Source organism: Schistocerca piceifrons, chromosome 5 (genome assembly GCF_021461385.2).
Source record: "Schistocerca piceifrons isolate TAMUIC-IGC-003096 chromosome 5, iqSchPice1.1, whole genome shotgun sequence".
Classification (NCBI taxonomy): domain Eukaryota; kingdom Metazoa; phylum Arthropoda; class Insecta; order Orthoptera; family Acrididae; genus Schistocerca; species Schistocerca piceifrons.
The window spans coordinates 62440680-62454423 of NC_060142.1; the positions used below are offsets into that span (position 1 = coordinate 62440680).

Sequence of the window (13744 nt, forward strand, 5' to 3'; positions counted from 1 at the left end):
TCATAGGCGAGGATAGATAAGGATCCTGCTACCCAAGTGGTGCAGAAAACAGAACTTCTAACTAACAGTTCCTTACCAAAGGAGGTAATTAAGACACTGAAACCAAATAGTTCAGTTCCACCTAGGCTATATGGATTGCTGAAGATCCACAAGGATAACGTGCCATTGCGTCCAATTGTGAGTAATACTGGAGCAGCCACTTACGACTTAGCGAAGTATTTGGCATCTTTGTTCAAACCAATGGTAGGAAAGTGTCCGCATCACATAAAGAATTCTAGTGATTTTACCAGCAGACTTAAGTTATTGCAGCTGCAAAGTTGTGACTTGTTGATCAGTTTTGACATAGTTTCACTTTTTACAAATGTACCTCTTGTGGACTCACTACATCTCATAGGCAATAGATTTGGAACTGACATTACAGCACTATTTGAGCACACCCTCTCCTCTACATATTTTTTATTTAACAATGAGTTTTACGAGCAATCGGACAGTGGTGCCAAGGGGAGTCCTTTGTCTCCCCTGGTGGCCAATCTTTTGATGGAAGATTTTGAGGAGCGAGCACTCGTTTCAGCCGCTTTTAAACCAACAGTATTTTGGCGATATGTTGATGATAATTTAGTAGTCTGGCCTCATGGTTTGGATAGTCTGCTAGAGTTCCTACAACATCTGAACTCCATACACAAAAACATAAAATTTACTTTGGAGATGGAGAATGAGGGTTACCTGCCATTTTTAGATGTCTTGGAGCGACGTAAGAGCAATAGCACACTTGGTCATCCAGTATACAGAAAGCCCACTCACACAGACCTTTACTTACAAGCAGCTAGTTTCCACCATCCAGCACAAACGAAGGGTGTTTTGAAGATATTGCTTCACCGAGTCCACGTCATCTCTGACACCGATAGTTTGCAAACAGAACTGGAGCACTTGCAGACTGTATTTCTGAAGAATGGGTATTCATCCCAGGAAGTGGAGAGAGTGCTGCAGACTTGTAAATCACGGAGCAAAGAAGAGGAAGAGGCATTTAAAACGATTGCCTATTTACCATACATTGGTAATATTTCAGTGCAAATAGGCAGAATACTAAGAAAATATAAAGTGAAAGCAATCTTTCATCCTCCTGCAAAAATGTTGTCACTGTTGGGATCTGTCAAAGATGACCTAGAGCTGTGCAAGGCTGATGTTTACAGGATTCTGTGTGAATGTGGCAAATCTTAGGCAGGGCAAATGATGCATACCTTGCAGGATCGCATTGTGGAACATCAGTGGCATACTCACCTTCTTCAGCCTTGTAAGACTGCCATCGCCGAACACTGTATTTCCACTGGTCATGTCATGAATTACAATGAGACAAAAATTGTGGCCCATATGTCTAACTTTTGGAGTTCTATTATTAATGAGTCCTTGGAAATATGGCTGCCTGACAGTCTCTTATTAATCGTGGCGGTGGTTTCCAAATGAATTTGGCCTGGAATCCAATCATCGAAAACTTCATGGCCTCTGTAGCCGGCATAGTTCTGTGACGGAACTGCAGGAAGATAATCGAATTGATATCAGCACAGTGAGTTTTCACAACGGAGGGCATGCAGCGCAGCAGAATTGAATGCGCTCAAGTAGCGCATGTGCATCGCCATGTGAATCCACCAAGCATGTGCCGGCGGGGCCTTAAATACCAGAGCTCAGGGAGTTTTTGCCAGTATCATCTGAAGATGGCCAGAAGATACTGCACCGAAATATTGTGGTAGGAAGTTACAAACATCCAGTAGTTCTTCCGAAATTTTGTGGAACAATATGTATGCTGTGAAAGTTTTAAATCTCACATAAAATACAGCTGTTTACAAAGGTAGACACAATTCAATAAGTTTAATCATCTTCACTACTAACACTTATAAGATCAAATATCTACTGCATAAAAACTGATACCATAATAAATAAAATTATGAGCAGATACTCAAAGACTTTTTAGTCACTACTTGACTTAACATTGAGGTTAACTGAAATACGAGAGTCACTTATATGAAAACTTGAAATCTGCAATAACAATGTAATATATTACAACAGTACGATGACAGAAATTATGTGAATAATCCTACATGAGGCAGCAAAATGAAAATGTACTGCCATAACAGTTGTACTGTAAAGTTGTACGTCTAACTGGGATTCGTGTGAAACAAGACCAATAACATTATTCCAAATATATATGAATGAAAGGACTTATTTGTGAGAATTATCACATGTGATGAAACCAGAGGCCAAAATTAGGAAATGGAAGTAAAGTCAGTGCAAGCAATAAACGGCATCAACCATATTCACCAAAGTCAAGGAAGTTTAAGAGACAACTTGCAGCCAGGACTATAATCACTCTCCTTTACAATAATGAAAGCTTCACATTGGAGCAACACATGCACAGAGAGCTCACAGTCTCTGTGCATCATTTGCAGATACCTGGAAAACAATCTTCATCCTCAAATCAAATAAAAGTGATTTGGATTACTGTCCAGTAGGGTCATCATGTAGAAAAAAAAACATTCAGGGCCTAGTATACTCATGCAGCAGTCACAACAAAATATGATTCCAGCTTAAAGTAAGTTCCTCACATACCTACCAAATTTTAAACAAATCAAATGTGTGGGGCCCTATAAGGGATAAGTTCAGCACTACTTCTCGATGAAGGCATACTGTACAGTGAATGAGTGGTTCCACATATATCATAATATTAATGCAGAATTCATGTACCTTTTAAATATCTGAGAATTTGATTTGTGTGTGTGTGTTGTGGTAAAGGGTGGGGAGGGGTCACTGAGAAATCAACCTCATCCCACAAGACACAAGACATTGAAGATCTGGGACTCACTGCCAGCACCCACAAGAGTTAAGTTTCCCAGATGACTCCACTCCTAGTGGCCTTAGAGATCCAGTTGACTCTGGACATCAATCACCACTCCAATACCCTGACAGAGATGGCACAACATGTTACTTTCTGCCCTTGTGTTCTGCTACAGAATGTATCCCAATTAGAATATAATTTACACAAAGTAATGGGTAACAAGAAACTGCCCCATACCATAAGTTGTATATCTGTAACATACCAGTGGTAACATTCTCACATCTGAAGAATCATGTAAGTTAATTCTGTAGCCTATAGAGTGCCTTAAGGCAACAGCCAACTATCTCTGAACTTCACTTGTAGCTAAGCTGCACCAACGTCTACATTTTTCCACATGTATGCATGTTATTGGAAACTGGATATTATGTGGCTAAATGATAATTTCTTTTGCACATATTGGGACACTTTTGGGACTAGTTTTTGTTAACTGGCATCTAGCTTTCAGCCATTATATATTTTGTACGTGTAATAAAGTGTGTTTACACTGCAGATAACTGCTTTTCTCTTCTTTCCCTACTCCTGAGAAATTAACCCCATTGAGGAGCTAATGTTCAATATCCAACAAAAGCTCTTTCTGTTGTTAATAGCGATTGTGTTAAGTCACACTTCTATATTTCATTACAAAATTAAATAAAAACTAATGTAATTAAAAATACTGCACCAAGTCACAGTGCTATGAGAAAAAATAAAAATAGATATAACTGTCAGCATAGCATATACAGGGTGTTACAAAAAGGTACGGCCAAACTTTCAGGAAACATTCCTCACACACAAAGAATGAAAATATGTTATGTGGACATATGTCCGGAAACGCTTACTTTCCATGTTAGAGCTCATTTTGTTACTTCTCTTCAAATCACATTAATCATGAAATGGAAACACACAGCAAGAGAACGTACCAGCGTGGCTTCAAACACTTTGTTACAGGAAATGTTCAAAGTGTCCTCCATTAGCGAGGATACATGCATCCACCCTCCGTCGCATGGAACCCCTGATGCGCTGATGCAGCCCTGGAGAATGGCATATTGTATCACAGCCGTCCACAATACGAGCACGAAGAGTCTCTACATTTGGTACCGGGGTTGCGTAGACAAGAGCTTTCAAATGCCCCCATAAATGAAAGTCAAGAGGGTTGAGGTCAGGAGAGCGTGGAGGCCATGGAATTGGTCCACCTCTACCAATCCATCGGTCACCGAAGCGTACGAACACTTTGACTGAAATGTGCAGGAGCTCCATCGTGCATGAACCACATGTTGTGTCGTACTTGTAAAGGCACATGTTCTAGCACCACAGGTAGAGTATCCCGTATGAAATCATGATAACATGCTCCATTGAGCATAGGTGGACGAAACTAAAATGAGCTCTAACATGGAAATTAAGCATTTCCGGACACATGTCCACATAACATCTTTTCTTTATTTGTGTGTGAGGAATGTTTCCTGAAAGTTTGGCTGTACCTTTTTGTAACACCCTGTATAATGACACACAAAAAATACTGTAACCATAAAGTTAACAACATTAACTTACAAACTGAGCCCTTGCAATACGTATTATGCAACAAAAATAGTGTGCACAAAAAATTAATGTTATTAAAAGTTACATATACACGGTGTCCCATTTATCTTGCTCACCCAAAATAACTTTTTCTAATGTGTTGAATGAAAAATTGTTTCAACCAATGTTTTTTAGCAACACTGGGTAGTTCTTGCTGAGTTTTTATGTTTTATGCCTCTCCACAGGTGTAGAAGATTTAGGGTAGAGGTTAAAGTTTTTAAATGGAACCATGTACATTTTATTCAAGACTACACTTATCCCCTCCAAGAGCTACTCAGAAGTGTATCACATTGTATCATTTCTGTCAATAAAAGGTAATATGCAAACTATACAGAGTACACAGGTTGTGAAGAAACTGAGCTGTCTACTGCTTTGGTTGTACACATTACATACCTGTTGTAGTGCTGCAGTAGAGGTGTGGGTTCATGTCAGCACAGGTACTCTTCTCTCCCCCACGCACCTCATTTGTTGTTGGTTTAGTGTATAGTACACTGCAAACCAGTGTTGTCATGCATCAGAGTAACTTAGTAGCTGCTCTGGCAGTAGTACACATTGTGAATACAGTTTTTGTTGTGTAAAGGTGTATGATGCACACACATACTGATAAGGTAGAAATGCTGCTCATCTACGGAGGAAATACGTTCATAAGAAATGATTTAGTAACTTGCATTTTTACGTTCACTACTGTTACAGAACATTGTGATTATTATGTTATTACGTCTATGTTGCACACTACTGTACATACCTGAACTGTAATTTGCTGTGGGCAGGCAAAATTCTTTTCAGGCACAAATACTATACAGCAGATGACTCCCTGACAACCAATCGCCTTCTTGCTGAACATTCAATGATATCATTTTTCATCTACGTAAAACAGGAAGCTTAATACAAGTTCTAAAAACTGTTTTAGAACTTGAACAGACAAAGCTGTTAAGTCGCTGTGCTCACTGCTGCAGATGTGAATCCTCAAGTCAGCACATGATGAATTCAACATGAAGTTGTTGTTTTGAAAACAAGTGCACATCACATTCTTCAATGCCATAAGTTTCATCCTTACTATGTTCATTTACACCAAGAACTTCATGGAAATGACTTCAACAATAGGGATCAATTTTGTCAGTGGGCTCACAACAACTTCTGACTGATCCTACTTTCTTCTCAGATGTTCTTTTTAGTGACAAGGCATCATTCTCCATCACCACCCCGATAGCTGAATGGTCAGCATGACGAATTGCCGTCCTAAGGGCCTGGGTTCGATTCCTGGCTGGGTCGGGGATTTTCTCTGCTCAGGGACTGAGTGTTGTGTTGTCTTCAGCATCGTTTCACCCCATCCGGCGAGCAGGTCACCCATTGTGGCATTTAACGTAATAAGACCTGCACCAAGGTGGCCGGACCTGCACCGCATGCGGCCTCCCGGCCAATGATGCCAAACGCTCATTTCCATTTTCCATTCTCCAACAAAGGAATTTCCAATATGAGGAATTCCAACAAAGGAATTGCCAATATGAGAAATGTGCATTATTGCTCCATCAAGAATCCATGACAGCTCTGACAGGTAGAGCTTCAATGTCCATGGAACATTAATGTTTGGTGCAGAATTAGTGGATATACTGTTATTGGAACTTTCTTTGTGAATGACAACTAATATGGCAGACAATATGCCTGATTTTTTTAAGACACATTTTTCCTGCTCTTTTAGACACCGAACCTCTAAATCAGAGTATGATCGTGTGGTATCAGCACAATGGATGCCCTGCACATAATGCCTTATGAGCACAACAAATTCTGGACTGTACACACCCTTGTACGTGGATTGGACATATGGGGCCAATTAAATGGTTGCCCCATCTCTGGACCTTAAACCAATGGATTTTTTTTCTGTGATTGGCAGTTAAGGATGCTGTCTTCCTAAATGTTCCAACAACACCAGAAGACATGCAGCAACATAATACTGATGATTGTACAGCCATCACAGAAGAAGCAGTAGCACAATGTAGGGCATCCTTCATCTACAGAGTGACCCTGTGTATGAATGCCAATGGTCACTATTTTGAGCATGCACTGTAAACGCTGTTTTACATGTAAAGATAGTATCACAGTAAAAGTTACTGAAAGGGCAATGTTACTTCCACATTGTTGTAAGTACTGTAATACAGTACTGTACAATATCAAGACCCAATTACTCTACAGTGCAGTACTGTTGCATTCATTGTTTATTGGTAATTTGTAAAATGTTCAAATGTCCCTTGAAAAGGTTAAGTGATTTAGTTAATGAAATGCACTGAAGTGATACTTAAATTAGAGAAGTTATGTATTGTTTATCATTTCCTTAATACTAGTTTTGTGGATAAAATGGTACAGTGTGATACATTTTTGAATAGCCCTTGGAGAGGGAGAGTCGATTGTGCAATAAAATGTTCATGGTTGTACTAAAAAATTTAACCTCTACCCCATATCGCCTATATCTGTGGAGTTACATAAAATATATACCCTCAGCAAGAACTACCCAATGATGTTAAAAAACATTGGTTGAAACAATTTTTCATTCAACATATTAGAAAAAAGTTATTTTCGGTGAGCAAGATATATATGATATTGCATAAGAATACATAACTTGCTCTGCGCTATACACAACAATTAGATATGGGTGAGCAAGATATATGAGACACCCCATATATGAATACAGAACACACAGTACACTTGGTCTGTGCTATACACAAAATTAGATCCAAATTTTTTTACAAGTCATATTCCTCATCTTCATTTATAACTTCAATCATTCATAATGAATACAGAATTTGTGAGGAGATGCGACCTATCTTGTATGCCTAAATGCCCACCTACCCCAGTTTGCACTAAAGGGATAGTCAACCATTTGGTTGACACTTAAATATTATACTAAAGAAAATTCTGTCCAAACAGGCCATGAAGGCCCAACAGTACCAACCAGCCACCGATTCATCGTTAGCCTACAGGCATCACTGGATGCAGATATGGAAGGGCATATGGTCAGCACATCACTCTCCTGGCAATATGGCAGTTTACAAGATCAGAGCCGCTACTTCTTAATCAAGTAGCTCCTCAGTTTGCCTCACAAGAGATGAGTGCACCCTGCTTGCCAACAGTAGTCAGCAAACTGGATGGTCATCTATCCAAGTGCTAGCCCACCCCAACAGCACTTAACTTCACTGATCAGATGGGAACCGGTGTTACCACTGTGGCTAGACCGTTGCAAATATTATACTAGTATAGGGTAATTACTAGACTAGCATGTATGTGATGAATCAGACTGCAGTACTGCGACATTAAAAAGGGAGGGAAGGTTGGAGTTAGACATACTTTTCAAAATGAAGTCATGAGAACTGGAGCACTACCTAATTTGGCAGAGAATAGGTAAAAAACAATATGCTATTTATTAAAACCACAGAAAAATGGAATAAAGATGGTAGCATAGGAATAAGGGCAGTAATCGCATTGGGAATAATGCAGTTACTGTCAGAATCAGTTCACTACAGATCTAGTAGATTAATAAATTTAAAAAAAGAGCAAGAAAAATGCATAGAAAGTATCACATGAAAATATAAAAGGAAGGAAGCGGTTTTTTAAAATGTGTTTGTACAGAGAAGTGTGGCTCAGTGATTAAGTGAGACTCTGGATCCAAAATCTGTTGCTCAATACCCAGTTAGTTCAATGATTTTTATCAGTCATTAGTGTGAAAAGTACCAAACTGCACTGTGGTTCAGAATCCACATCAAACTGTACATCCCCCCATACTGGCTGGATAAGTCAGTTCAGAGATTGCAAGAAGGTAAGAAAAAGAGCATTGTCTAGTAACACACTGCAGCACCTTCAGGTTTGTGATTTTAGATTGTCCTGGCATATAATTATTTTGTATCCCTCACTGGTATTCAACCATATGGCATCATTCAGATGGCGCAAAATTTTGACAAACTGACTTGTTCCACTCCCCGATTAATTCTGTTGAGCACCTTCTTAACATCCCCTCCTCCTTGCTGTCAATCATGGGCCGGCATTGTGTGGGCACAGCTCAAATGTAAGATTGAGGAGGGAAGTACATGGCGGGATTTGAACTGCATTCCCGAGTCCCTGTGTCGCTACTACCATGCCAGTGTGGGAAAATGTATGTAGGGCAGGTGAACCATACTGCATAAGAAAGACGCACAGAGTATAAGCATCACAAGGATAAAGAACAATCAACAAAGTCAACTGTTACAGAAGACATAGTGTGACTTATGATGACATCAACCTGTTACAACAAGCTACCACATTCTGTGATTACATCTAACAATAATCTTTATAGATTCAAGTAAACAATGAATTTATAAACAAAGACAGTGATTCCCAACTATGTAAGGCTTTGGATCCAGCCTTGAGTATACTCAAAGCACAATTGCAATCTATGGGAAAATCAATGCAAGTCCTGATAACTGAAGAGCTGATAATGCACCATCCAGTGAAAAGTATGCACCAACGGTAAAATATAAAATGGAATGCTCAATCACCCTGTTATTCTATCTCTCACTCATAATGACACTTCAAAAAATGAATCCCTCAAGGCAATTTGTGATTAAAGTACACAAACAATAACTATTAAATAATTTAAATAACTTAATTACAAACTATGTAGGAAAATTAATCCAACAGCAATAGAGTGTTTTTTAAAAACTGTCAAGGGACAAGAGTGGCAGGATGTTTATAGTGCCAATAACATAGATGATAAATACAATGCTTTCTCATGGTCTTTGAGAGTTGCTTTCCATTAGAACATTCTAAATGGGGTACTAGCAGTAATGGGCAGCACGGGTAGCTGACTAGTGGGATAAGGGTATCATGTAGAACAAAGTGGGAATTATATCAAAATGTTAGAAGTAGTCACAATCAAGCTACAGTAGCCCATTACAAAAAGTATTGTAAGGTGCTTAAAAATGTTATTAGGAAGGCAAAGAGTATGTGGTATGCAAATAGAATAGCTAATTCACAGGATAAAATTAAAACCATATGGTCAGTTGTGAAGGAAGTGTCTGGTCAGCAGCACAAGGTCGACGATATAAAGTTAGTTCGCAGTAAAAATATTTCTGTTACTGATAAATCAGATATATGTACAGTATTTAACAATCATTTTCTGAACATTGCTGGTGAATTAAATAAAAATTTGGCTTCTACAGGAAATCATACAACTTACTTGGCAAATGCCTTTCCGAAATTGATGTCTGAAATACTCCTCTGTGATACAGACGAGGGAGATTGAGTCAATACTTAAATCACTGAAGACTAAGGACTCTCATGGTTATGTACAGTATTTAACAATCACGGTTATGATGGAGTGTCTAGCATAATATTAAAGTACTGTGCTGCACATGTTAGCCCTGTATTTAGGCATATTTGTAATTTTTCCCTTAGGAATGGTCAGTTTCCTGAGCGATTAAAGTACTCAGTAGTAAAGCCGCTTTATAAAAAGGGAGAAAGGGATAATGTAGATAATTTTAGACCTATTTCTATGCCATCAGTGTTTGCAAAAGTTATTGAAAATGCTGTGTATGTATGGATAATTGATCATTTTATATCATACGATTTCCTATCAAATGTACAGTTCAGCTTTAGAAGTCGTTTAACAACTGAAAATGCTATATTCTCTTTTCTCTGTGAGGTACTGGATGGGCTAAACAAAAAGTTTCGAACTCTTGGCATATTTTTTGATTTAACTAAGGCATCTGATTGTGTTGATCACAAAATATTGCTACAGAAGTTGGACCATTATGGAATACGGGGAGTAGCTCACAATTGGTTCACCTCTTACTTTGGTAACAGGCAGCAAAAGGTCATTATTCACAATGTTGATAACGGCTGTGATGTGGGATCTGAGTGGGGTACTGTCAAGTGAGCGGTTCCCCAGGGATCAGTGTTGGGGCCACTCCCATTCCTTATTTATATAAATGATATGCCTTCTAGTATTACAGGTAACTGTAAAATATTTATGTTTGCTGATGACACTAACTTGGTAGTAAAGGATGTTGTGTGCAACATTGGCACGGTTTTAAATAGCGCAGCACATGACCTCAGTTCATGGTTTGTAGAAAATAAACTAATGTTACATCACAGTAAGACTCAGTTTTTGCATTTTCTAACACACAATTCAACAAAACCTGACATTTTTAGTTTCACAGAACAAGCATATGATTAGTGAAACTGAACAGTTCAAATTTCTAGGTGTTCAGATAGATAGTACGCTGTCGTGGAAAGCCCATGTTCAAGATTTTGTTCAAAGACTTAATACTGCCATTTTTACTATTTGAACAGTATCAGAAGTGAGTTATACTTTGACACAAAAATTAGTCTACTTTGTTTATTTTCATTTGCTTATGTGGTATGGTATTATATTTTGGGGTAACTCTTCCCATTCTACAGGGATATTTACGGCTTAGAAATGGGCGGTTCGGGCAATAAGTGGCTTGAGTTCACGAACCTCTTGTCGACCTCTGTTCATGAGTCTAGGTATTTTGACATTTGCCTCTCAATTTGTATATTCCTTATTGTCATTTCTTGTTACCAATATTAGTTCATTCCCAAGAATAAGCAGCTCGGTTAATACTCGGCAGAAATCAAACCTGCATTTGGATCGGACTTCCTTTCCTCTAGAGCAAAAAGGTGTGCAGTATACTGCTGCATCCACTTTCAAGAAGCTGCCACTGGAATTCAAAAATATTAGCAGTAATCCACGCGCTTTCAAATCAAAACTGAAGAGTTTCCTCATGGGTCACTCCTATTCTGTCATGGAGTTCCTGATTCTTATTGTATCGCTGATAGTGTTTACTTAAACTTATGGACTGACTTTTTTCAGGTTCATGAACATTTATTTTTATACTTTTATGTTGTAATTTCATGTACTGACACGTTCCATGACCTTGGAGATTTACACTTGACATGTAAATAAAAAAAATAAAAAACAACATCTAAAATAATGTAACAGAGAACAGGACTTGGCACATAAATTGGAAAATGAAATATGACTCAATTATCCTGGAAACATAATGAAATCTTCAACATAAGAAATTATTGAGAATGTTGGACATCACACAGAATCTTCATCTATTTAAAAAAAAAAAACCTTCACATTTGATTCACCATTCACTGTCTCCTAAAATGGAGGGAAGAGGGCAGATCAGTTTTCCACAGCCCTCGCAGCTTGGTACAAAACACATTCAGTTAAAATGGAGTGTACAGATATCTGTACACCATATGCACTGCATACTGGTGGATTCTCCAGTGAGAGAAGGAATCCATGTGTCTGAGGACAGCTCCCCACCCGAATGTGCGTTATGAGTACTTCCTCTCACCCCAGTGCCAGGAGGAGGAACTCCATTGCTATTGTCATTGGTTTCATTGACTGCAGGTTATTGTTTCTCAGTCATAAACACTCCTCCTCCCACTTAGACGCATTATCTTATGCTTCAACAGTGAGGTACTTGCATGTACACATGCAGTGCATTCGGAAACTGAGTTTTTTGAGCAGGCATTCTAAGCTCCTTCATTACCCTGAATTCCAAAATGCCCTGGTACTCAACAGAATAATTCCTTGTCCTGTCTCTGTAAGTGGAAAAAGGTGTTGTGGATCAGCTGAATATGCTTTTATGCTGTGTACATGTGATGTATAGCCTGAAGTGAACTTAGGGAGCCTGTGCAGATAAGGAATTTTGTACCAGGAAGACACAGCATCTGCTTCTGCACCCTCAAGGTCACATGTAATTCAGCATCACACACTGTGAATGTATCAGGTAACCAAATCTTGAGAATGGAAATAATACAGTACAGCCAATGGAATTCTGCTGTTTATGCCATCAGAGTAAACTACAACACAGTCATTGTGCTCAGATAAAATTCTGTAAAACACTGATTAAAAATTATTATGTACACTGATAAACCTAAAATAATTGCAGTGATCAGATATCATTAAACAGGACAGCAAATGATTCCAGTCTCAACGAAGCACAGAAATACCAGACTAAGAGCCACTAGGTCTCCTACTCATGAATTCCAAATAGCCTCATTGCTCTCAGTCTATTTCCAAGTAGTCGCTCCATTGGAGGACGATGTCGATAACTGTGGGGTTGGGAGGAGGATGTGTACATGGTGCATCATGAGGCTCTGCATCAGATGAGGAGAGGTGGCTCACCAGCCTCAACAAAGAGACTAGGAATCAGACTTGTCCTGCATACTCCTGTTGCCAATCCAGTCCCCTCTGGGGAACAGCTTCGATGATTTTCAGTTAAGATGGCCTATCTGAGCCACAAACTGTGCATTCATAGTCACGGCAGTATCGCACAAACACCTTGTAAAACTGGAGCAGACGTGTTCAGTCTAATCCCCATGACCTGTGGCTGAGTCATTTTAAAATATTCAATGCCTTTAGGCCTTTCGCCTTTATATGCTTCAGACATGGTAACCATGTCACCCACTCTTCAAATGTGTGAAACAGAAACCTCACAGAACTTGAGAACATTGTCCCTCATTTTAAGGACAGGCACGTTAAAAGGACAGGTATGTTAAAAGAACAAGACAATTAAAATAAACAAAACTACATTTCTCTGAGAAAAATTTAAAACTTGTGCTATCTGTCCACTGCTCAAAGTGTCTCATCATTAGCTGCACCTGGCGAGTGGTTGTTACAAGGTTGGAGAAGGAACAGAATATGGTAACACCACCCACAAACAATGAACACTGAACAGGAGACTTAACTGTTGATGTAATACTGCTGATGGCAATAGCAAACCGGATTACACTCCCTGAAGGACATCATTCTCTCACTCGAATCACTTGGAAAGAGCATCATCAATGTCATATCTAAAATATCGCCTTGAAAGGAAGAACTATATGAATATATGTAATCACCTAAGAATTTGATGTGTTTCCAAGTAGTGTCATAGGCACTCTCACGACTAAAGAAGATGATATCTATCAAGTGCTGTATGCATAGAAAAGACTGTTGTATTTCCACGTCCATCAGGGTGAGGTTGTCGAGGGTTGAATGATACCTCGCAAACCAAACTCAGATTTACCAAGTAGTTCCCACAATCCTATGATGTAAATCAGACAATGGTTGACCACCCATTCTATCACCTTTCCTATTCAGGTCATGAGGGCAATGGTATGATAACTACTGGGCAACGTGTGGTCCTCCCATGGTTTCAGAAGGACACTTGCCTCTTTCCGAGAATCAGGAAAATCCTCCATCAACAAAATTTTATTTAAAATGGATAGGAGGATTTCCTTTGAATAATGTTTGAG

General features: G+C 39.0%; 1 protein-coding gene across 3 annotated transcripts in view; it reads right to left on the reverse strand.

Moving 5' to 3' along the window:
* LOC124798293 (thioredoxin domain-containing protein 12-like) overlaps window positions 1-13744 on the reverse strand; it is a 49747-nt gene that overhangs the window by 4398 nt on the left and 31605 nt on the right. The window contains exon 2 of one of the 3 annotated variants that reach the window (XM_047261621.1): window positions 4835-5066. The exons of the other annotated variants lie outside the window; for them this stretch is intronic. Within the exon in view, the coding sequence (XP_047117577.1) occupies window positions 4835-4952 (118 nt within the window). The 5' untranslated portion in view covers window positions 4953-5066. The remainder of the gene's footprint in view (window positions 1-4834; window positions 5067-13744) is intronic. 3 annotated transcript variants of the gene reach the window in all.